This window comes from Centrocercus urophasianus, unplaced genomic scaffold (genome assembly GCF_019232065.1).
Source record: "Centrocercus urophasianus isolate 14NV4802_14NV808 unplaced genomic scaffold, USGS_Curo_1.0 seq_13, whole genome shotgun sequence".
NCBI lineage: Eukaryota > Metazoa > Chordata > Aves > Galliformes > Phasianidae > Centrocercus > Centrocercus urophasianus.
In genome coordinates this window covers 51,077,460-51,102,918 of record NW_024884475.1, presented here as the reverse complement: position 1 = coordinate 51,102,918, position 25,459 = coordinate 51,077,460, and the positions used below count along the sequence as shown (strand labels likewise).

Genomic DNA, 25,459 nt, shown 5'->3' with positions numbered 1-25,459 from the left:
TGGGCAGCCTGGTCTGATGGCTGGTGACCCTTCCCATGGCAGGGAGGGTTGAAACTAGGTGATCACTGTGGTCTTTTTCAATCTAAGCCATTCATTCTATGATTCATGATGAAACAGCTGTCCTTTCTATTAACATTGTCTTCCACAAGAATAAGATGTTAACATAGTCTGAAGGTCTTTCAGAAGAGGATCCCTGTAACTATTCCTAGCTATTCTGTTTGTTCCTCTTAAGACAGAGTTCACTAGAAACGGCTGAAGGCTTGGTCATAACTTTTGCCTCTGTTTGACCTCCTGTACAATAGGAGCTTTTAATGGTTGCACAAGACAAACCAGTCTTGTTGTAAGATGACTAAGCTTTGTAAGTGTATCTTCGATGCATATAACTTGCGTATGTTAAGTTCCATAACGGTTTTTTGTATGTATAACCAACCTGCTAACTCTGCTGAATTAAAGCCTAATTTCTAAAATGCTCTAAAATTTACCTGCGATTTTTCATATTGAGACACCAGTGCTAACAGAAAATAAGATGTTGCTGCAGGAAGTTATAAATCGGTGTTTATTAACTATTTAACACCATTGTGCATGCTGATGTATGTTTAATTACACAGTGTATGAAAGCTTTCAAAAATAGGCACTTTGAACAGTTAATTAATTGGCAGTTAGTTGTAATGACTCAGGAAGGAGAAGTTTGATTTCCATCTAACCAAATTGTCATACTTTGAGGTTGTCAAATAAATAGATGTTGCAAAGAATGTTGTGTCTTTAACTCTTTAATCATCTTTATTATTACTTTTTTTTTTTTTTTTTGAAGTCTAGAGATTCTATCAAGTTGGATGACCTGAAGGCAGAGGTGTCACCAAGGATTTCAGCAGAAGATCTGATTGATCTTTGTGAACTGACAGGACCAAGTCATTCCAAAACACCTATAAAAAAAACAAAGTCTAGCAAGCCAAAGTTGCTGGTGGTGGACATCCGTAACAGTGAAGAGTATCCTTCAAATCCAAGTGCTAAGCTTGACAAATCATGCTTGTATCAATTACCTTCTTTTTGTCTGCAGGAAAATGATAACAGAACAGTTTGGTTTTTTTTTAAAAAAAAAAAAAAAAATTGTCCAGTACAGTGAAAGAATTAAAGGTGTTCTTTGTTGTTGTTTTTTTTATCATAGGTAGTCATGGTTTGTAAAGGAAATCACAAATGTGTTCATGTATTCTTGCTTTCACACTTGAAGCTGTGATTGTAATGAAACCACATTGTAGTAACAGCACAAGTACTTTAATGCAGCTTGCTTTTTCATGATAGATATTGTTAGTACACCTTCCCCAATATTTTGGAATGTTTTAGCAGACCAGTATTTTGAAAATGTGGGAGACTTCCCAGGTAAGTGGAAGGGAAATGGAGAACTGTCAACGGCTCGCATGCTTTGCCAGTCCCTCAGTGGAAAAATCAATTTCTATGGAGTGCCTTCTCATACTGCAGGTAGTGCAGCCCAAATAATAAGGTATCTTGCTTATCTGCTTATAATCAGAAAAGACTAAAAGGTATCTAGAAGCTATGTTTGTATCAGAGTTGCTACTCTGTCTACACCTTACTCTTTTTTTTTTTTTCTAATACATAGTCTTTGCCTGCGGAGTGTCATTTACTTTTGCAGCCCAGCTTTCTATGTGACAGTTTGTAACGAGCAAGAAATATTCAATTAAAAAAAAAAATCAGGAATTGAGTCCATCTTCTGCTTCCAAAAAAAGCTGGACCATTCCTGTTATTTATGTCTGGCTTGTTCTAAAAGATCTCCGGTTACAGAGATTCAGCAGGCTCTCAGTAACATTGAAAAAAATGTTTCTCTATCTGGTCTAATTCTAATTACCTCACATTTATGAGAAAAGAGTGAATTCTAATCAAGGTAATATATAACCAAGAGTTATTTGCTTCCATAGTTCTTAAGAAGCACAGTTAGTGTTAAGGCACTTCACTTGATTGCTTTATTTCCCTTTAATGGTGGATTGATGCCAAACATTTGAGGTAAAATGGATAGTAAATATGTAAATAACTCCACTATATTTGATTTTTCAGCACTGAGGAGGTTGTTGAAGTACAATTTTATATCCAGAAATGTAATTTCTCAAATATTTTAGCAATATTTGTGACAAAGTATGGTGAAGTAGAGAAACAAATATTTTTAATATATAAATAGAAATAAATTCATTTCATACATAGTACAGTAATAGTATACATTAATTAAATAACTACCTGAAAATAAGTTTTTGTAATTTTATTGTTTGCCATACTTAAACTTGTTTTGTGTTCTTCTACACCAATTGGTCAAAGAAATACAAAACAATTTTTTTTTTTTTCTTTTCCTTGCATCCCTTTATTTCCTACCTCACTAAAGATTTCCAATTAACTAGAGATTCATTTACCTGACTAGTTTGACTTTGTTTTCTAGAGTCCTGTTTTACTTATCTCCTGGAATTAGGCTGTTGAAAATGTGGTCTGCTTTTTTTTGAGGCTCTGTTCTAAAAGATGATTTCTCCATCAAGAGATGATAATTATTAAATTCCAGTTAAAAGGAGAAGGCCCTGGAATTAAATGATCTACAAGTTCATTACTACTGTATGAAAAAGCTTTGATGCTATGGTTTAAATAATGTTTTTATTACTGCATGCATCATTGTGTTTTTAAGTAAGCCACTTACTAGAAATTATCAAAGACAAAGCAGGTAGGGAGCAAGTAACACAGAATGCCTAGCCTATAATAATTGTACTATCATCTGTGTACAGAGATGGATTTATTTGTATTACAACCAAGATCAAAGGCAAGGCACTTGCTTAAGTGTTTCTGTAGCTTTCCTAATAGCTTGATAACAGTGGGACTGCAGGTAAATGTAAACAGTGGTCTTTGTTTGGGGATCTGAGTGCCTATTTATTAGAATTTCAGGGTCAGAACTGTAGGGGACTTGGGAGAAGTTGTCAGGAGATTTTAAGAAAATTTCCTAATAATCCCTGTTTAGCTTTGGTTTTCATTGTAAGTACTATTGCATAAAATTCCTTAATAAGAGATGCCCCAGCTGCTCACTGGTATTTGATTCCTGTGGTCAGAATAGAACTGGTTTGAAGTAAAATTCCCTGAAATGTGCATATTCTGGATGGTCTGGAGCATGGTTTCATTCATAAACTCTTTTTTTGCAGTGCCTATGAAACAAATTCTTAATTCTGTCCATTTTTCTGTCTAGTTTCAGACATGGTTTTCTCTCCATGTATGTGGTAACTGAAGTTTATCAACATTTGCTAACACAAAAAACCGGCATTGGTGTATCTCATCTGCCAGGATGAAGGGCATGTTCATTCTACAGCTGTGTGCATAGAGCAATTTCTTTGCCTTGCACATGTCCTTAACTGTTTTTCCTAAGCTTTAACCGTGGCCACATCTCTGGCAGCATCAACGTCCCATTTGCATCAGCATTTACTGCAGAAGGAGATCTCATCCAGTGCCCAGCAACTGCCACGCTCCAGAGCTTTAAAGGAAGAGTTGTGGTGATTGTAGGAAATGCAGTGAAGAACACAGCTGCTGTAAGTCTGTAGATACAGTGGATATAATGTGTATGTTTACATGTAGAAAGACATCACAAAATGAATGCATACAGTGGTAATAAATACTACATTCTGAGTAATTTATATATTAATAACTTGGGGGTGGGTATCACTATAGGATCTGGGGGAATTTTTTGTTCATTTCTGTTTCTAGGCAAAAACATTTGAAGTAGTCAGCATCAGAGGAAGCCAACATTGTGAAATTAATCACTTAACATTTTTTTCACCTTTAAAATCTTTCTGTTGATGGGTTATGAAAGCAACATCAGAACTCCTGAAGTTTGTCAGTAAGATTTTCAAAAATCATTTGAGTTTAACAGTTGTTTTTTGCCATCGTGCTAAGGATATACAAGGTAAGTAGGGAACAACATGTGTGATATGAAGTCCAAGGGAAATAGGACATAGTTCATATTACTCCAAGTAAGAAAGAAACAATGTGTTGGTTATGTGTACTTTATTATAAAGTAAATCTGCTCAGTTAAGGGGAAGAATGATTCGTACACGTAACTTCTATATGATAGTTTGGGTAGATAGGGAGAATAATCAGACGTGCCTACTCATTTCTATAAATGTTTAATGGTGTTGTGAACCAGCAGAATAGTTAGTAGAATTACTACTTCTGCTAATCTTCATCTCAGGAAAAGAATATGTTTTTTTAATTCAAAGGTACGCTTTAGGTATGGTATACATTTAGTTCAGCTGAGTCTCTTTTCATTAACCTATGTTTCATGAGTTAAAAAATTGACTGGTGTTTGTCATATCTTACACTGTAGCGGTACAGGTAGTGGAAAACAGACCATAAAGCACATTGAATTGCTTCAGCCAGTGAGTCTAGGTTTGTTCACTGGATCTGGGTGAATCCATGATACATATTTCACATGCAATCGATCAATTTGAATAATTACTATTGCTCTACAAAATGTTGAATGCATATATTCCCCCTTAGAGGAATAAATACAAAATGTGTAAAATGCCGTGTGCCAAATGGAGATGATTTAATGGATGCTTGTCGCATTTGATGGTGGGTTACGCAGTAGCTTTCAGTAATTACATTTTAAGTTACTGAACCATATTAATTTATTTCAGTAACAGTCTTAGCATTCTCTAACTTCCTGAGGAGTAGGAACAGGAAAGACAAACTGCTTTGGTATTCAGTAATGAGTGTCTTTATGGGAGATAGCCCATTTACTAGCAAGTCATTTTCACAGAGTTGTTTTCCAGGACTGACCTGTCTAAAACAGAAGGAAGAAATAACCTGAAATGATTAGCTGTAGGAAAGGAAAGACAGAGGCTTTACAGTACGGTTGTGGGTTGCACCATGCCTCAGAAGAGCTAAATTTCTCTTATAATGTACACTTTTCATGCCAACTTGTATTTTTTGCAGCTTTTAAATGTTTCGGTAGATGGAAAGTTAAACGTTTCCTTTGCTTATGCTGCTGTAGAAAACCTAGTGTGCTTTAGTGAGTCCAAGCACTTCAGCCATGTAAAAGGATGTTGCATTATCCTTAAATGCAACTTGCTAGACTTGGGACAGTAGAAGAAGTGCATATGTTTACATGCAGCTATGAATATTACAGCTTTTTATAAGGAAAGTAATAAATTTTTTGAAATTGTATTAAGTAATCTAATAGTATGAAAAATTGCAGAAGTGAATGTGTGGAAACAGAAACAATGTTTCCAAAGAAATGTTGTGAGATGTTTGACCTCAAACATTTATTTTCTAAACAGTTATGTATCTCAAACTGGAATTTGCCACAGATCATGCCCTCCACCATAAAGGAGTTTGTTGTGGTTTTTTTTTTTTTTTTTCATACGAAGCATTGACTGATATTTAAACCATTAAAAATAGAGAAACTGGCTCTGTTAGTTGTGTTACTCAGATTCATGCAGCACTAAGCTCTGTATGGGTAAATGTAGGAAATGTTGATAATTTATGAGGCTATTTGTAATTAGGAGATAAAATCTTTCAATTGCGTTTGTGTTGGTAACCTGGCATCATTTCAGTAATCAAATAAAAATTGACTGTCTTGAATGGGCATACAGAAAATTCATTTTTGCCCTTTTTACACCTTTTTTTTTTTTTCTATTTCTGCTTTGTGTGCTTGATTTGGTGCCAGATGATAAAACACTTAAATTTGAAAGAAAAGGCTTTCTAGAACTCAATAGGCAATAGGGGAAAAACAAAAACTCCATAATGACTCAGTTCCAGGAGGAGACACTGAAGCTAGCAGCGCTACAGACATCATCTAGCTCTGGCTTTAGTTGAACACTTCCTTGAAAAATTAAAAACAGAGTAAATCCTCCTTGTTCAGCCATTCAAAGGTCTAAAAGCTAAGTTAATGGATTGGTTGATTACTTACTGAGCCATACAGGCGCCTTACTGAGCCATACAGGTGTTATGCTGGAATTAACCAGCCTGATTCTGTTTTGATTTTTAACTTACATATATGAAGTGGCAGCCTCTCTAAAGTGCATTAAATTCTCCATTCACACATCCACAGAAATATAATTACCTTGAAATTTCCAGTTCAGGCAAAGGATCATCACAACTGGGAGTAAAATGATCTAAGTGCTCAAGACCAGGTTTGTTTTTTGGTTGTTGTTGGTTTTTTTTTGTTTTTCCCATGCGTTGCAAATTGTATTTTGGTGCTCATTAATCCATGTCTCCTGGTTTTTGTAATTTTTGAAATCTATGATAACATGTGAAAAGATATGTAGGAATTAGTTTGTTTTTTTTTGGAAAAGGTGACATTAGTTCTTCATTTCCCATCCTTATAGATACTTTGAGGTGTTATTTTACCTGCTTCCATTTCCAGCTCTTTGTCCATACTATTGCAAGTTGACTGAAACTGGAATAGGGGAAACAATTTATCTAGCATTAGGTCATGTTCCAGCAGCTCAGTTTTAACATTGACTAGCTGTATCATGTGTGCTATGATTAATATTAATGCTGTCATTAATATTAACATATATATTAATTATTATTAGTATACATTTGTTTTTTGATTCAAATGCTGTAACAGTAAAAGACATAGAGCTCCAATATTTTGAATAAGTAGAAACTCACTTATTTTGTGCCTTCAGAAAACACAGAGAACCTGTGAGTCAAAACTTTAAAGAGAAATAAAAAAAATCTTTATATCAAGGTTAAAAAAAAAAAAAAAAAAAGAAAATCTAAATTGGGATGTTTTCATTCCTGAATGTTATTTTTTTTAATCTGGCTTAGTTATGTTGCTATAAAAAGATTGTCTAGACAATTTCTGCAAGTAACTGAAGCAGAGTTGTAGTTCTCACTGTGTCACAGAGTAGCTAATAGTTAAAATATATAAATTATCTCTGAAGCAAAGATAAGCAGTTTTGGTTTTCTGTGAGATCTTTCTGACCCTTTTCAAGGCAATAGAGAGGGTCAAGTTGAAGATTCTTTTGTATGACACAGTCCTAGCCTGAAAAACACCAACTGTTTTTTTTCTGTGTTGGAATTTCTCTAAATGTGGATGTTAATCTATGAACATAAAATCTTTTCTCTTGCTTATATATCTGAGATTATAATAAAAAGCGTTTGTTTTGTGGTATGGGGAGACTGAGGCAGAAAATGAATTTGTTGCTTTTTTCTTCTATGTACAAATTTAACAGTGGTTGTAAACTGGATATGATGTTTTAAGAAAAAAAAAAAGGTCTAGAGGATGTAAAACTAAGAAGTCTTCACACATTCGTGTTCAGGTTTTTTTATGTGAAAAGCAAGTTCTTGCATGCTCAAGCTGATTTCTTGTTGCAAACCTGTCTTGTTTAAAAAAAAAAAAAAAGGCCACAATTTCATTGGTTGGCCTGAAGATTAGGTATTGTGTAGAATAGTCAAGTGGAGATGCATAGGTGCTTATAAGGACAGAGTACCTAATGAAACTTCCAGAGTGAAAGGAAGTAGAAATCAGTCAATTAACATTTTGAGATGTTTTCACTATATGTCTTCTATATTCTTCATTTCCTTGTAAATGTTACTTTGCAGAAAAGTGATTGTAGAGAAAGGTGGGTTCCTGTTGGTTCTTGGAATGGTTCCTCCGTCCTGTTGTTTTGTTAAGGCACCACCCTACACTCTGAATTTAAACTCGGAGCCTACTGGCATCATCAGGTGTCTCTTTCCCACCTTTAAAGAGGAGATTAAGTTTGTGTTTTGAAGAGATAGTTGCATTAATCAACAGCAATCCTGGTTGCATCTCTGCCTGAGATAAGCTGTAGTGTCGTCTTTAAATTATTCTGTGAAGTCTGTATTATTTTATTCAGTTTGTTTTAGTTATTGTGCGTGCAGATTTTCTCCAGTTGGCAGAAAGATAGCCCAGCTGCTGCTGCCAGGACATTGTTTTTTGTACAGCCCAAGAAAGAAGCCTGGGCGCTGAGCCAGCAGTTGTGCTGCTGTTGTAATTCTGCCCCCATCTGTGTGTGTGGTTAGTTTGCATGCCAAAAGTATTGCAGAGATAACCTTAGTATTCCCCTTTCTCACAAGAGGAAGAGGGGAAAATGAAAGGAGACTCGGGAGCAGAACTGTAACGTTCCCTTCCATTTCTGAAGTAGGTGCCAAGGAAAGCAGCCTATTTCTAAAACTCCACATAGATTCTGTTCTTTAATCCACATTGAGACTGACAGTTACAGTTATAGGAAATTGTTTTGTTGGTGCAGAAGTTCAGAAGTTTAGTCCATCTGTGTGAATGTTTCTGAGATGAGCAATTGTGGAATAGCTTTTCCTATCAAAAAAATGTCTGACTTCTTGGAGATGCTGATAAACAAGATCTCAACTTTTCTCAACCATCTAGGAGATCTGTATGGATTGGAAAGGCTGGAGATGGTGAACCTGAATCCTGGAGTAGTGCTGTTAGACTTCAGTACTATCTTCAGGCGTGTCAGTCTTGGCCATGATTCTACTGTCTTTGTAGGCTGCATCTCTGAAAGAGCACCCTTGTCCTTGCATGAGCTTGTGTGAATTAGGTCATATCCATAGTATTCAGTGCTCTTGCATAACAAAAGTGAATTATATTAGAGCTACAGAACAGCTTCAGAAACTGCTTAGTATTTTCTGGTGTTTGGGTTCAGACAATCTGAAATAATGTGAAATGGCAGTAACTGAAATATAGATGAAAATGTACTAGTAAGTGTGTGTTATAGGGACATAAATAAGGATACTGCCAGCTAGAACAGTATGGGTGAATTTGACACTTCCAGTATCCATATGACCTCTCTGGGGCAGATGTTGTTTTACTCTTCCTGAAACTTTTAGTCAGTCAGTTTTTGAAGAGAACTGACTTCTTGCTACAGGAGGAACGTCCAAGGATTTGTGTCTTGGTGTGAAGGCCAGTTTAAGGCTAAAACTGGCAGTGTAGGCATTCCCTCAGAATCGTTTAAGTGTTGGTAGTTCGTATATGGATTTGTTATAGTCTGCTTCATTGGCCTAATTTTCAATTGAAAGAGATTTGAATTTGAGCAGCGTTAGTAGAAAGTAACGCAAAGCATAAGAAAAGATTTTGTATTACCAAGGACTTATTTGAATGTTTTGCAGCATCTAGGACAGACTTGAGAAGATTTTATAAAAGAGCCAAAGCCATCATAAAAAAGAAGTTGAAGTGAGCAGTTGCTTTTGACACTTAGGAGTGAAAGAGAATCTTTCAGAGAGATTCATACTCTTTTCTGTATTCAGACCGACTTTTCTATGCATCTCTTAAAAAATGCATATTTCTGTTCATTAACAGCTTCTTTTATTTTCTGTTCAATCAAAAATGGAATAGATTTGCTTTCTGCATTATAATTTTACAGTCTATTCAGCTGTACGGGATGCATTTCATGATTTTGGTTTGTATAAACTGTGCTAACAGCCAAATTTCTACAATTTTTTCATTTTCAATTCTCACTTTCTGCTGTGCGGTTTGTGTGTGTGTGCAATATTACATTTCGAAGTGGAAAAATTTAAAAGGCAGGTGCTAAAAAGTTACTACTCAAAGAAATATGAGTGTTCACTCTTAATTTCATGCTATTAAATATCTGTTTGTCTAGGCTTACTTTCAAATCTTTGCATGTTAAGCGCTTAAAGTTTCTGCTGTACTTTTGTATAATGGGATGGAAAGCGTTGCTTTTTGGCCAGGTCAGCAGGAAGAATTTTTCCTTGTTTTTCTTTGATCTTGTTAGAAAAGTAAGTAGCTGCTTCTGCTTTTTTTTTTTTTTTTTTTTTTAAATATAGTATATGTAATATATGCTTGCACCAAGTTGTGCACCTTGTGTTTTGCACTTCATTCAGTTTATGTGAATACCATAACTGTTTACCATAACTAATTAGGCACGTTTTTGTTGCTTTGGGAAACTTTTCGGTCTACCACCTTGATGTTAAAGTGCCATTTCACTTATCTGGAACATTTTAATTGAAGAAGTACCTGACTAAGAATAATCATATTTTGGATCTGCTTTGTGACATATGGAAAAGCCCTGAATTGAACACCTTGCTTTCAGAATGGTGAGCTCTTGCCTGAAATCATATGACAAAATAGATTGTGGTTCCTGAGAGGTTGGTGCAGTATGTGCTTACAAATGGAAAAATGATGATGATCTTGTGGCTATGGGTGACTGTTTATTGAGTTTGATAAAGGTTCCCTTCTCAGCTTCTACTGTACCTCTTTTGTCTCTTTTGGCATACATTACTTTTGTACCCTGATGACATTGATCACAGCAGTCCTTTTTGGTATTCTAGCACAGTAAGTTACTCTTTCCCTCCCAACTTGCCCTTTAATTACTAGCTGTCACAGGAATGTCTGCAAAAGTGAATAACGTATACTTAGCAACCATTATGGCTGGCCTGAAGGGAGCTGGGAATGGTGCTGCTCAAGCTGTGTGGTGTTATTAGGCTCTATTCTATACTCAGTCTGAAAGTGTGATGTGCCTAGTGTAATACATTCAGCAAATTTGAAAGCTGTGATTTTGCTGCTTTGGAACACGGTAGTAGAAATACTTTGATAAATGCTCCATTGGTGAATATCAATTTACCACCTTAAATTATTGAGGTTCCTGATACTTAATGGTACTAAAAGGAGCAGCTCTGACAAGCTGTTTCAAGAGCAATATCCATGCAGGGTAAAATATTTAAATATGCCCGAATTTTAATATAAATTTGCTTTGATGTCTGTGTTTTTTGAAAGCTTGACATTGTGAGTGAAGAAGTCTTAGCTTACTGCTTTTGGAGGCAAATTACATTTTTTACTGCTCATTTTCATTCACTGGGAATGATGTCTATGACTGACGCATTAGTTGAGGAATGGTGTTACCAAAGCCATGCCATAGGAGTTGTTAAACATGTCACCTACATATTCATATTTCCCTATTTCATATTTTCTATGAAACCAGGGAAAGGAAGTCCAATTTAATCTCTAGATGTAGCCAGTAAAAACACAGTAACCTAACTTTCTTGGGAACTATGTTTTGAGGAAAGGCCACCTGAGGCACATTTCAGAAAGCTTAGTCTTCTGGCATCTTTTTTATCCTCTCCCTCAGATAAGCAGTAACACCATTTCCCCAAGTAAAGGCAACAACTCCTCATAGCATTGTAATCTTAATGAAAACAGAAGCATTATAGGGGTCTGTGATCTACTAGTGGTATGGAGAAACATGTTTCAGAAGTCAGTGTGTCAGTAGAAGAATTTGATCAAGTTGAGCAAGTGTAATCACCATCTAAATGACTGAGGTTCTTTTTTCTCTTTTAATCAATCAGTATAATGAAAATCAAATTGTGAACTACTTCTGTATGTTTAAGTGAATCTCTACTTGAAATGCAGATAGCTTACAGGTTACCAGAATACTGTAACGTGTTTGTCTCCTCATTGTGTTATCTTCTGTCTTAAGAGTACCTCTGTAAATCAGGTTATTTACTGAAATAAATCTGCATATTTGAGTGACTGTTAAGTTTCTGGTTTGACACTTCAAGGTACCATTTTTGAGGGAAACAAGTTCATGTGTGAAGTCCAAGATGACACTTCTGCTTCAGAATCAGCTATGATATTAACTCCAAAGGGCACAATAAGCTTTTTTCCCTTATCTCTCTTAATTTCTTAGCTCCAAGTTTCTACATAAACGTGGGTTATGTTGGAAGAGAATGTTGTTGAAGCTGTTTTAGATAGTCCTGCCTCTCATGCCTCTGTGTCAGCATACAAGCCAAAAATAACACTTTTGTATTTTCTGAAAGTATTAACTTTGGTATTTTCAGACTTCAACAGGGTATTTTAGCAGGGAGGGGATGCCAGGTGGTGCTGGAATGTTTCAGGAACATGGAGAACAAGCTCCTGTTCTCATCTGTGGCCAGTGAACTCCTGTCTGGGAGAGAAGACCCAAAAATGTACTTGAACAAAACTGTAGAAAGTCAAAACTTTAGAGTGAAGACTATGATGTTATTTAGATGATTTATAGGTCTGAACTTTGCCAAAAATTACTGTTTCTATTTTTGAGTGGCTCAGTATAGGAATGTGGAAGATAAAGAGAGAATGTCTCTTAATAGGTTGGTTTGAATTAACTTATGAGTAAAACCTTGACTCCTTTCTTTTTTGCAGTGGCAGGTGTATTTGCAAAGTTCTTGGATGCTGATATTTGGAGTTTGATAGCAGCTCTCAGCTTTTGGCAGTGTGTAGTCTTCTGGGCCTCTGACTTGCAGCTAATTCCTACAGTAGTGAGGTACCAATTGTAGTGCAACCTGTATTGCTGGACGTTCCCTGTCTGAATGTTCAGACACAATATTTTGAGCTGTATTTGCGTAGTAGACAACTACAGACAGTTCCTTAAGGAAATGTAGGGGAGAAGTAACTGTTTTGTGCTCTTGTGCTTTCTACCTACCATTCACCAACAGCCACAGAATCTGCAGTGCTGATTTCTCAGAGTCTGTGTGAGGCATTGACATATTCCACACTATAAAGTTGTAAAGAAATATTGTCATATGCAGTAAATAAAAGTTATTTCTGTCCATACCTTGGTTACTAAAACTGTTCTAAAATATGGTGGGGCATAAACCATAGTGCTCAAATCTGAAATACAAAGCAGTTGTGTGATTATTTTTTTTTTTTTTTTTTTCAGGTTAGGTAGAATGGTAATTACATTATGCCTACAGCATAATTACATATGTCTACATACATCTTGGAGAGTTTATGGCTTACTCTCAGAAACAGAATCTCTCTGCTGACACATGGGATGTTGTGCTGAGTCAACAGCTGACTGCTTTCTGTCAGTCCAAATGCTGGTTGTCAGTTTTTATTTCTGTCATCAGAAAATGTGTGGTGTTGAATGGAGACCAAGATAGAGCTCTATCTATTCTCCACAGTGAAGTGAGAGGTAGTTGGACTCTTAGTGTTTTGACTGTGCACAGTACACTACTTCTGCACCAGAAAGCCTTTATAACAGCATGGCATTTACTTTCCTCATGCCAACTGGCATCTGCATATGATTTAACTTTTCTATTTTTTTTATTGCTTTATTGTGGTGTTTGGTTATTGGTTTGGTTTTTTTGGGGGGTTTTGTTGTGGTTTGTTTTTGTTTTTTTTTTTTCCATTTGATGCTTTGAATCCTCCCAAACTAACATGAAGAGATTATCAAATTTACTTTTTATCTTAGGCAAGTACCTCAAACAGACATGAAAGCCAGAATTTCTCCAGTGGATCCAGTAGGGCTTCTTAGTCTGCCTCACGAGTCCTCAGTGATTGCAGATCACATACTGGCTACTTACTGCCTGGTTCAATTCATCCTGAAACGAGAGAAAGGAATGCAGTAGCTGTTTGACATGTAGATGTACAAAATGGATTCTCTGCATGTATAAAATACCTTCAGTGTGAAGCAAAATTTCCAGCTGTGGAAGAGGTTTAAAATCACTGTGAACTCTTTTAAATAAAGTTATTTCAGTTCTTGCACTTCATCAGGAAATCACATAGTACATCTTGTTTCGCCTTAGTATCTGTTATGTTCGTTCTAATTAGCTGTGAGAGTAGAAATGTAAAAGATGATCCAATGTACCAAAGTATGTTGGCCATGGCACCTGGTGCTGTTCTATAATTGGTAATTCATTTGTTTCTGCAGTTATTTGGACATCAGGCTTGCACTTTGTTGTGGAATAATGTCAGAAATCATTTTTAAACAGTCAAAATGGTAAATCTGAGTGTGTTATGTAGCCCATTTAGAAACACTCGCCGTTTTCCGGATAGTACTAATTTGTCAACCAGATATAAAGCAACAATTTGGAAGACTAGAACAGCATGGCCAGTCTTTCTTTCAGCTATTGGAAATAAAGTAAAATTGTTGTTGTTTTCTTCCAATTAATCAATTTTAGTGGCTTGCTTTTTAATGTACTGCAGTCGCTATTCAAAAGGCAAGTTTGACATATTACGCAGAAATTGGTTCCTTTCTAGGCTTCAGAAGTGTAGCAATTTTTCATTGTTGCTACATGGAAACAGACAACTCCAGTATTTGGTTTACAGAATAGATTAATGGAGGATTTCAAGGAATAATTTGTCTGTGCTTGCTCTCTGTAGCCTGTCCATGGGTAGACTAGGGGAGGAGGGAAGGAAAGGAGGGAAAGAGAATACAAATACTGGGCTCCAAATTACTGATGTCTCTGAAATGAAGTAATGTTAGACTAGTTTGACAGGTAAGCAAATGTCTGTCCATCAAACTTTGATGCTTGTATGTTTGGGAACCTGTAGAGAACACCTGGGAGTAAGATTATTCCAGAAGAAAATACACGTTAATTTACAATTTCAGAAAAGTTCCAGTGATTATTTTGGAGGGGGAAAAAAAAAAAACTGATAAAATGAGAAAAATCCTACCTAAGCAAAGATAAGTAATGTTCAGATGTGATACTTTCCTGACCTCTAAATTCACTTCAGGTGCTGCAACAGACAAGCCTAGAGTTCCTATGTAGGACTCCTTGGTTTAAAAAAAGAACTTAAAGAATCTGATGAACTCTCCTTTTGTTTAACTTGTCTTAGTATAGTGTCATTTTGAATTAAGTCATATATATATATATATATATGTCGTAAGTCATATATGTCATGCTAATGATATGCCTACTTCAGTTTGCAGCTCATCTGGTGAAGAGCAAGTACCCACGGGTCTGCATCCTAGATGGAGGAATCAACAAGATCAAACCAACTGGTCTCCTCACTGTTCCTTCTCCACAAATATAAATGACTGTAAATGTTCAGGATGATTTGTCTGAATAGGCAAGTCTTGCAGTACAGCATCAATATTCAGTGACTCTGTTATATAGTTTTTGGGTGATCATTATCTCACCTTGCACATCAAGAGCAAAGTTTTATGATTGTTCTTTGATATAGAGCTTCATCTGCCACGGATGAAAAATGTGAATCTTCCTGTTTTCTGAGTAACTTCTTTCAGGGGTGATGTAGTGCAAAACCAGCAGAGCTCACCTGAGCTCAGTTAGTGTTCGGTATCTTAGAAGTTTTTCTGCAGAATGGCATATACTGGCAATGGATAGCCCTAAGCTGTACTTAAATAGATTGTTTTTCAAAAGTATTTTACTGTGAATATTGAAAGTAATGAGCTGAAATTGTCAGGTGTATCAAAGAAGGAAAAGATGTGTCCTCTCATTTTAAAGAATAATTGCTGTATCTTGTGACCTATTCTTTTTTCTTTTTTCGAAAGCATTTTTCATCTGGATTGGAAATAAAGATATGTCCTAGATTGGAGATTGCTGTAAGAGCTGCTGCTAAGTGAATTCAAGCTGTATCATGTACTGCAGAAGTGGAGAAGAGTTGCTGTTAAGTGGAGAATTTGGCATTCAGTTTCCTGAAACATGGCAAATATGACCATTTCTTAGACAATTATTGCAACAACAACAGATTATCGACAATGCTTTATCTGTGACAATAGATTGGGTACTCCACAAATAATAGAGTTTATCTGTGTTAGAAGCTCACACCTTAACGAGAAACAATACACTTTTAATTTTCATATGGAAACAGCTTAGAGAAATCTTTAATACAGGAAAACAAGGTTGTTAAAATGTATGTTAAAATGATAGACAGTATGTCTTTGAACTTAATTTTTTCCCAATTCTCACTTGCTTTAGATAGGCACTAAGAAGAAGCTCTTCCATTTGTTTCTACATTTTTCAAGTTTAGAAAATACTAGTATAAAGCTTAATAAGCACTGAAACTTGGAGTAGAAAATATGATTTGTAAAAAGCCTGGTTACAGTTGCACATTAGTTTCCATTGTGAGCTTAACACCATGCTCTTTGTTAAAACAAAAACTGTGAGACAATACTTGACTTCATACAACTTCACTGTTAGGATAACAAGGATCTGCCCTGAGAGATATTGCTACTTATCACACACCTTAGTTGGGGATTTTCTATCGTGATTGGTTTATAGATTGGCAAATAAGAACATTGTGTTAACTAACTTCATTTCCTTTTAGTTTGTCACAAGAGATTTCCAAGGCAAAACAGTTGTGAAAGGGGAGAAGAGGTCACGGAGAAGGTTGTGAACTCAGCCCATGAACATTCTCTGTAGATCACAGGCAAAATGATTACTTGTAACATTTTCTGTTATTTTGTGTAACTGATACCGTGGAATACCAGGCATTGTGGAAGGCGTTGAAAGAAGACTTGTTTTCTTCTGTGGATGACCAGAAGATTTTAATCTGAACCTTCAGAAGCTAGTCTCTCTGGAGTTGGTACTGTTTCCAGGGAGGTTCATTCTTACTGCAGCTGTTACTTTGCAAACCATAGAGGAAAAGTGTGATGAGTGAAAAGAATAGAGTGGAAAAAAAAAAAAAACATAATTCACCTCTCCTTATCTTAGCTGTGATTTGTCTTAAAAACAAACAAACAAAAAAGCCCCAACAGTACAGCATTACAGCATGCTAATGTGTATATGGACTAGGGTCGGCATCATATCCTGAAGCTTTCAAGAAGTTTTTACTCTTTAAAACTCTTAAGATCTTTGGTAGAGTGACTGGGTAAGGAGATCAGAAGACAAAGCTAGGAGGCAGTTGATCACATTTCTACATCAGCAAAAGCTTTCTGCAAGAATGTCTGGCAAGGTCTTTTGAGCTTGGTTAACTTTAAAAGTGATGCAAAAGTGGGAGAACTGGGCAGACAACCTGCTTGCTAATAGGACAAACCCATCGTATTGATCAAACTTTTGTTTGGCTACTTGGAGAAAGAAAAAAAACTTTGCAGTGCCCTGAAGAACCAGTTCTAGCCCTAGTTTGTGGTGAATTCATTGATAGATATCATCTCAGATGCTTAACAGCAACTGGAAGGCTCACCCAGAGTGTCAGTGACTGTAGTGAAGGGAATGAACAGAACAAGTTACTCCATCACAGAAATAAACTGCATGGTATGTTTTAAATAAACGCAGTGGCGTTATAATTAAAAAAAAAAAAAAAAGATCATTGTCTTCTAAAAAGAGGCAACCTATACAGAATATTCTCCCAAAAGTACATCCTTAAATTGTGGAATTTGTTGCCAGAAGAGACCAGAAGTGTAAAAATACTCATAAAGAGGGATCAGAGATTTGTGGGAGAGCTGAGTCTTGGCCTGTTAAACACAATGTTTTATAAACAGTCTGCAACTCCAAGGAATTTTTGATCTCTTGATTAATTGAGACTGAAAGAATATACCAGAATAAGATTTCACACTGTTTCTTGAATTCCTTTTTCACATATCTGCCTTTGAGAAATTTTGGGATATACCTAATACAGCAGTTCAGGTGATGTTATATTTATTAAATAGAGTGTATTATGAAGATATGAAACAACGTTTTATGTTATATATTATGGTATAATATATGCATAATTATAAAAAATATATATTTAAGCCCACCTTGTCTTTTCCATCTCCTTTGTTACAGGTATTCAGAAAAGGACTGTAAGCCCCAAGAATAGAATGTCTTTAAGAAAACAGGATATTTTGTGTCCCCAGTTCCTCGTTCCTTTAGTAGGAAAGGTAGGAGGTGTTCAGTATCACCTGCAGCTAGTATTTAGAGTGAGAAGACAAATTATCTTTTGAGTGAAGCAGATTCAGCACTTCCTTTTTGACTAATGCATATGTTTTTATTATTTAAATATTTAACGTTATAGATTTCATCCACAATATTGCTCAGTTCTGGCTTTGAATTTATCTAAGTAAGGTTTGAGTCTTATATATTCCATTTTTGTGTGGATATATTTTTGACATAGAACTTAAAAGCTGCCTTTTAAGTAAGTAAGTAAGAGCTTATGTTACAAAGTGATTTTTATACGTATTTTTCATGAGAAGTTGTGAGAGAACATGTGAAAAGCAGGGTATGTCAAGAACTACTGAACAATGCTGACTTTTCCCACGTTAACAGAACTACCTGGAAAGTTCTGTATCTAGCAGTTACAGATCTGCCAGTTGCTGGTATACCTGTACTTACCACTTTAGTCAGCGTTTTTGAAACTGTGCCTGTAAATAGGCACACTATGTCTGGATTCAGTTAGATTAGACAGATGCGCAGTCACAAAATTAATTTTAAACTCCTTATCCCTAGAAAATGCTTGTGTTTTGTGGTAATTTCTCATTAGATAATTTATCTTGGTTTTGTGGTGGTTATGCAGTTTAAGAAATGAGTGTCAAAACACTTTTACTTAGTTATTCTGCCAATTTTGGCAGTTTTCTGGTGGAACAAGCAGTTGTCAGGTTTCATAGAGCTCTTGAGAGATTTCTGGAGGCCAGGTTATTTTATCGTGTATATTTCTGTTACCATTGCTTGGCCAGCAATGCTGTGCTCATTCTTTGCTTTAGACTACAGCTATATACCAGGGAGATCTAGTAGGAGCAAGCAGCTACCAGTCTTCTGAGCTGATGTTTTCTACTGCTAGAAGAAAAATATCCCAGCTAAATATTTCCCACCTTTTGGACTGGAAAATGCAGCCTTTCTCAAACTCTTTTTTTCTGTCCTACAGTTTCAAAAACATTCTGAAATTGCTCCAGCCCTTTAGCCCATAGCTTCCTGCCAGGGCAGTCAGGAACCCATGGAGTGTTCAGGTGCGCGTCTAGGGACAACAGGGCAAAGGAGATTAAACCCTCTTTTCTCAGTCTTGCATCTGTTGATCATTGCAAACAATTAAATAATTGCTGTTTAACTAGGATGTCTTTTGAGAATGTTATTAGACTTTGTTTCTGCATCGTTTGGTTTTCGTTCTTTCTAAAGCAGATAACTGTTATTTTTAAATTTTAGTATGTTTCCTATTTTAGATTTCTATTCTCCCTGTTGCCCATATAGATTATTTGGTAGACAGTCTTTCTAATATTTCTGACATAAAAATTATAACCACAGCATCTAGGCACATGCAGGTTTGTATTCTTGTACTTAAGTGATTTATTTTTCTGATCTCCTAATTTTTCTTATACAAGTGTGATGGACTAACTGATTTGTTGGAATGGACAAAGGTTTGATTGTGATCAACGTCCTTTCCTTGTGTCTTTTTCAAGGCTTTAAGCTATCATTGTATTGTGCAGGCATAATACAGTGGTGCAATGTTTTTTCTGTGACCTTCTAGATATAGTTGAATACTTACCAAATTTTTAGATCTGCCATCCCTTCTTTATGAGTATTACCTTCCATAGGAAGGCTTGTCTTCTCCCACCTTTGTTGTCTTCCTAAGAACCTGCTGTAAGAGTGCCTGTGATTGGGTTCTTATGAAATAGTTGTATGTTACAGTCAGTGAGGCTACTCTTGCTGCTCGATTCAGCTAAGGAAGATGAATATTGGAGTATCTCTTAGATGGAATGCATGACACACAGCTCAAATAATGTTTCACAAAGGTAGTGTGGTAGTTTTGTGGCCTGAGACATACTTGCTGTTCCTGTTTGCGGGGCATTGATGTCCAGAATATCCTTTTTGGAGATTCAATTTTTGTTTATTACTTTGTAATACTTAACTTAATATGTACTGGCTGAGCAAACACCAGATTTGTGTATTCAACTAGCTAAACTGTAGACTTTCCTTTTTGTTTGAATCTCAAGCTACAATGTTAGTATTGTCATTCTTTTAAATTTCCAGTATTGGTAAGGATGTCATGCCAGAAAACATGTTCTGTTTTGGAAGTAGAGTTTCATCCGCCTTTCATCCACCATATGATCTAAAGATTGCTAATGGTAGTGCTTTTTAAGCAGTCCCACTGAATACCTGTTGGACAGCAGTCTGCATTCTGAGACAACAGCATCTGTATTCTGTGAAGTTAGGTTCAAAAAAACATCTCGTACTGCCATCATCATGTTGAACGTATCTCAGTACTGCACTGGGGCTGACTTTTTTTTACCAACATTAAATGGACCAGTGTTACACAGTGTTTAAAGAGAAACTGGTTGGGAAGGAAAAAAAAAATTGAGTATTATTGCCATTAGACCAACTTGCAATTAGCTCTTGTAAAGCTTTCTCTAATACTCTAATGCATTTAATTGTGATGTAAGTGGATATTCAAGTTAAGCTCTAGTAATGGTCTTGCATGTGTTGATAGAGTGACACAAACATGTGCACTGTTAGAATATATTTTTTTTGTCCTCTAGGACAAAAGCATTAGTCCTAGTGCTCTAGGAGCTGTATCCCATAGTGTACAGATACTGAGTTTCCAGACTCAGTAATCTGTGTGAAAGAACAGACACAGTTGAGCAACCCAGGTGGTAGTCATTGTGTTTAATGGGAATAACCAAGAGAAATGTTGTATACAACTGTATTGTTTAGTATTTCCTAACTAAAGCAGTATTAAATTTTTCTCTTCTTTCTTAATCTGAGCTTATCTTTGACATCATGTCACTTTAAAGAGTTATTGCATCTGGTGATATCAGCTCTTCCAGCTGAGCTAGCCAAGGAAATAAACCTGTGAGTACAGAACAGGTATACTGAACAATTTATTTTCTTTTTTAGAGAGAGATTGGGTGAACACGGCAGTAGTTTGAGTTGTTGGGCTATTAATGTGTGCCTTGATACAAACTTTTGATGTCTTAGGTAATCTGAGGAACTCATTCCCCTTAGTAAAACGGGCTAATAACGCTTTCTAATGTTACTTGGTCGGGACAAAGAAATATAGTGAGTACCATGACCAATTAGAATGCTACAGTACCAGGACAATGCAGAAACTTAAGAGTAACTTTCCTGGGAACTAAGCTGTTTCATGGGAAGGACAAAGATAAACGATAGAAATGAATTCTTCATGATTAATTTTGTAAACTATCCTTTTCCTAGTAAGTGTTACTAATGAATATGTGTCAACACTGTAGTAACTACTCACGTAGTCATTAATATTATGGTAGATAGCAGTATTTATGAAGGAGCCTTTGTATTGCAAAGCTTACTATACTTGATTAGTTACATCCAGCTAGTGTATACAAAATATTCTTGTGCAATTAGGGAATAATACAATCTGATCAATTGTCAATGGCTGATATTTTTCTTTAATGTTACTCTAAATTGGAGCCTTTTGTAAAACTACCTCACGACAAGATTTACAGCCCTAGAATATCAACAGTAAAATCATAGCTTCCTTTATAAAGCAGAATCACAAGCATAATAAGAATATTTCTATTACTAACTTCAGTTCTCTTTTAGCAATTCAAGCAAGTTAGTTTTGTGCAGGGAAGTTACGTGTAGAAGAGGGAAAGCAGATCAGTTTGCATAACTCTTTCATGTCCTTCTACGATTGTTAAGGAATAAAAACTACTGCATCAGCAGTACTGAAACACCAGCTTCTTTTTGCTTTTATTTTCTCACAGCTTCTCAGTGAGGAAATATAGCACTGAGGCCAGCATGCTCTTTTTTTGCTCTTAGTTTTTGCTCACCTTCCCTGTTGGATTCATGTGAGAGATTTTCTTAAAGAGTTTTTAATGCTCTGATTGTGTGACCTACTCCTGGAAATTGCTTGCTCCTTATTAGCAGATGCCCAAAGTCACTGACATTAGCATCCCTTGTAATGAAGGGAGATTGCTGCCATGCAAAGGGAAAGGAGAGAGAAATGGAAAATTCCTCTCAGTGCCTCCCCTGGAAAGGCAGCCTTCTCATAATGAATCACCAAGAGAAGTCTTCATGATGATGGATGGGGACCAGTGGGGGTGGCAGGAAAGAGTTGAAGGCAACAGGGAGTTATTCTCTAATTATTCTTTCCTGACAAGATAGAGTAACAGACACATAGGGCTGTACATCAAACTACTGCTTCTTGCACTCTGCTCATTACAGAAGCACCAGCATCCCTCATGGGCTGGAGCTACTCTTGGGATATCACACCCTAAGACAGTGGCTTTAACTGTCACCTCCCATTGTGGCAATGACAAGATGGCTGGGTTGGGTTTTTTTTGTGAAGGGAAAAAATGAACACAGTGAAAGAAGTCAAGCTGCCCTGCTGTATGTGCTACACATAAAAGCTGCACGATGAGCAGTCACAGGAGCTAGTAATCTAAGCATATGGATGTTAGTAACCTAATGCACTGAACTTGAAGATTTCCATTGTTTCTGGTGGTTATATGGTAAGTGCCAAAAAAAGAAAAAAAAACAACAAACCTTCTTCCATATCTTCTCACTTAATTGATGCTTCTTCCTATTCTGTTTCATCTACGTGATACCCTTCCATATGAATGAATTCTGTTAAGCTTGCAGTAGAACAGACTTCATGTGCTCATCGAACTTGCTGAGTTCAGAGTACTTACAGCTGAATAAATATTGCGTTCTGATGAGGACTGGCTGTTCACCATGATGCAGCCTTGCAGAAAGGAACTTTACTGTTTTGGCAAATGGTAATTTTCCTGCTGCTGAGTCCTCAAACTCCTTTGCCTTTGGGTCTGGGTGCAAACATAAATATGTGCATAAATGTGCATTAATAGTATGTTTTGCATTCTTGAATATTATGTGCGTGCATCCAAGGAGGAAAAAGGTATATATCTAAAAGCAGAAGGAGAATTGATAGTCCAGGCAAACAGGCCACATCCCTTTGCCTGTTGTGAGAAGCCAGGGCCATTATACATCTGTTCAGTTGCTGTAATGTTCTTTTTGTCATGTTGAAAAGCCTCACTTGTTGGATGTGTAATATCCTTGTATATTGTTGTAGTAATGATTTATTACTATTTTGTGCAAAACCTTGCTAGCTTTCTGTGGGCAAGGTTAAGTAAAGTTTTCTTTGTGCAACATCGGCTGCTTGTTGTAACATTCTGATTTTTAGAAATCTTCAGTTATTTATATATAGGTCTTGTGAAAACCTGAACCTGATGTTAAATGAGACCCAGATTCTTGAAAATACAGTCTTCACACTCAGTTCTAAATACCTAAAAAATTGGACTGGAGCTTGGAAAATTCGTCCTCATAAAGATCAGGATTTACATAGAGCTTGTTTGTAAATGGTTTCAGTGGGAAATGCTGGCAGAGCCATCCCTTTAGTGTTAATTGTTAACCTGTTTTGCAAGTCACCCATTCTGCTGGTGCAATAGAACAAACCTAAATGGAACGGGGTCATTCATTGCCCAGATTATCATTACTGATTCTTCTTAGCTGAAAGGGTGAGAAAAAAAAATTGTCTCTTGCATCTGTTTTCATTCTGAAATCTTAGGCAGGCTACAAAATCCTTTTAAAGTCTCTGCTGCCTGTTTCAGATTTCATTTTCAAGGGAAATCTTAACAAGTTCATATATTAGCAAGCATGAAGCTTTCCCTGCACTCTTTTACTGATTCAGCAAGATACTTATGCAGATGATCAGAGGCTCCATCGGGTTGAAGATAATGTCATGACTCCTAGCTTAAACTAGGCATATGCCTTAAATACCTTAAATACTTTATTCAGATCTGGCTTGAAAAAATTATCAGGTATGATCAAAACATCAGGCTTTGCCTGAATCCAGTCAAAGACCTGAAGGCTTTCTGTTGTGTTGGTATTTTATTTTATTAAATCAAAATTAAAAATACATCCTGTTGCTGGGAAGTCTTAATCAGGTTAAGAAATACCAGATAATAATGATAGTGGTACTTCAACGGAAAGATGAGGGAGCAGAAAAAATCAAAAAGGAAATAGAGAAAGGCCACCCACCAGTGATGTGTTGAAGGGATGTAAACAGCCTCAGTAGTATTCACGCAAGCCCTGGAACTGCTCTCATTCACATAACACGTCCCACTTGTGAGCAGTTACTGTCAGAGAGAGGAGGAGCCTGTCTTGGCTGTAGTTGCTGAGCTGCAGTCTACAGCTAGATAATGTTTTGTTTCAGGGGCCTGCTCTGTGGGAGGTACTGCTTGAGCAGAGGCTGTCTTTGCTCTTGACTTTAGCAGTTGCATAGCCTCCAAGGAAAAAAATTATCTCATTAGCTCTTGGCGAGGAAATGGTGTGCAGCCAGAGCAGTCCATATGTGCACAGCATGGTCTTTGTCATACTATGCCATTTGTAATTGCTGATTGCTTTTTGGCTGATGTTGAAAACCTGCCTGTCAATCCCCAGTTAGAGTGCAAAACAGTAAGTTATCATCCTCCCTCATCGCCAGTCTAGTTTAGCACAAGCTCTATCGAAGAGACTGTAAAGTCTCACTGCAGGAGAGGTTCATAACCTTTGGTCATATATAGCTTTCCAAAAATATAAATTATGTATCTGAGGGATCATTCTGTAGTGCAATTCTGTGTGTGAGTGCATACATACTTAATGCATCTCAGAAAAGCTTTCTCCTCTCTTTTTTTTTTTTTGGCCACTTTTTTTAATGGCCTTTCTTTCCTTCTGTGTGCATTTTGATTTGGTTTGTGTTTTTCTTTTCAATGCTATAACCAAGGATCTTGGTAGATGGAGGGATTTCTTATACCTACGTATAGTACAGGTACCTACCTGGCTACCTGGGTAGGTACATCCAATGTAGTGGTGTGCTTGTCATCTGTTAGTAACAGCTATCCAAGCACACTTTGAAATATTTAGAAGAAAAATGTACTTGGAGCAAAAGCTGTTTTTTGTTTTACCTTTAAAAAGGAGAAGTATTAAGGGAGTTGAAGTTATTTTATTTTCACCAAGATGATTAAAAGCTTGGAAAGCTGATAGCGCTGAAAACAAATGAGCATGCAGAAGAGAGGTAATAAAGTAGAACAGATGTTATATCCAGATTTGTCAGTGGGTGAGTCAAAATTGTGAGATTTAGAAAGGAATTATGATTCAGAGCGCTCAGCTGTGGCTCCTTCTCAGGCCTGTCCTCTAAGAACCCAGTTTTCATGTATTATGTATCTCTCTTTACGGGCCTCCTATGCCTGTCTTCCCAGGTGTGTGTGTGGTCCTGAAAGCAGAAATGATACTTTCAGAAAGTGTGTGCAGTACATCGTGTTATCTGTTACTCCAAGCGGGAACTGATTTATTTTTCTGACACGTATGTACTTCCAAACATAATGACATAACAATTAACCATAAATGGCAGACTGTCTGAAACCAAATTTAAAACTCTTATGCAGGAGAAGGAAGGAAGGAGAATCTGAACTTCATATTTCCCGCATTTCTTCAGGATTATCTCCTCAAAACTGGAAATCCGTGTCTTGAACAAACTGAAGAGCGTGAACCTGCTCATCTCTGATATACTGGTGTCCTTGCCAAACCAGACAGTAGTTTGTAAGATTCTCTATTTCTGTACATTTCCAAGCGCAGCAACCCCTGCTTTGTAGTAGGATGGTTGTAGGTGATAGTCTATTCTAAAAGCAACTAGCCTTACACCAACAGTCCTGTCAGAAGATGCTCTCACCTGTATAAATGGCAGCTATTAAGAGTGAATGCTGGCCAGATCAGCGATAAATTCCTGTGCTTTTTGGAATCACAGTTAATTACTGAGTTGGCTCATTATGCCACTGTGCTTTATAAAAATAAGCCAAATTTCTTTGTTGGAGAATGGTAT

The 25,459-nt window shown here is 36.6% G+C and overlaps 1 protein-coding gene and 1 long non-coding RNA gene across 7 annotated transcripts in view; one reads left to right on the top strand and one right to left on the bottom strand.

The window, feature by feature from the left end:
* Positions 1-22,749, top strand: part of TBCK (TBC1 domain containing kinase) — a 95,693-nt gene extending 72,944 nt beyond the window's left edge. For 3 of the 4 annotated variants that reach the window (XM_042811706.1, XM_042811705.1, XM_042811708.1), the window contains 3 exons: positions 812-987; positions 3,404-3,563; positions 14,660-22,749. In XM_042811706.1, the coding sequence (XP_042667640.1) occupies positions 812-987; positions 3,404-3,563; positions 14,660-14,770 (447 nt within the window). In that variant the 3' untranslated portion in view covers positions 14,771-22,749. The other variant, XM_042811707.1, reaches the window with a different exon arrangement.
* LOC122156696 lies at positions 509-23,763 on the bottom strand. 3 transcript variants are annotated; one of them, XR_006167612.1, is made up of 4 exons: positions 23,641-23,763; positions 13,214-13,335; positions 6,385-6,433; positions 6,104-6,274 (listed from the first exon to the last, which is right to left on the bottom strand). It is a non-coding gene; the product is annotated as an uncharacterized LOC122156696 (long non-coding RNA). The 3 variants fall into 3 exon arrangements; XR_006167611.1 differs by lacking the exons at positions 6,104-6,274; positions 6,385-6,433 and adding an exon at positions 509-923; XR_006167613.1 differs by lacking the exon at positions 6,385-6,433.
* Positions 23,764-25,459: the final 1,696 nt, after the last annotated feature.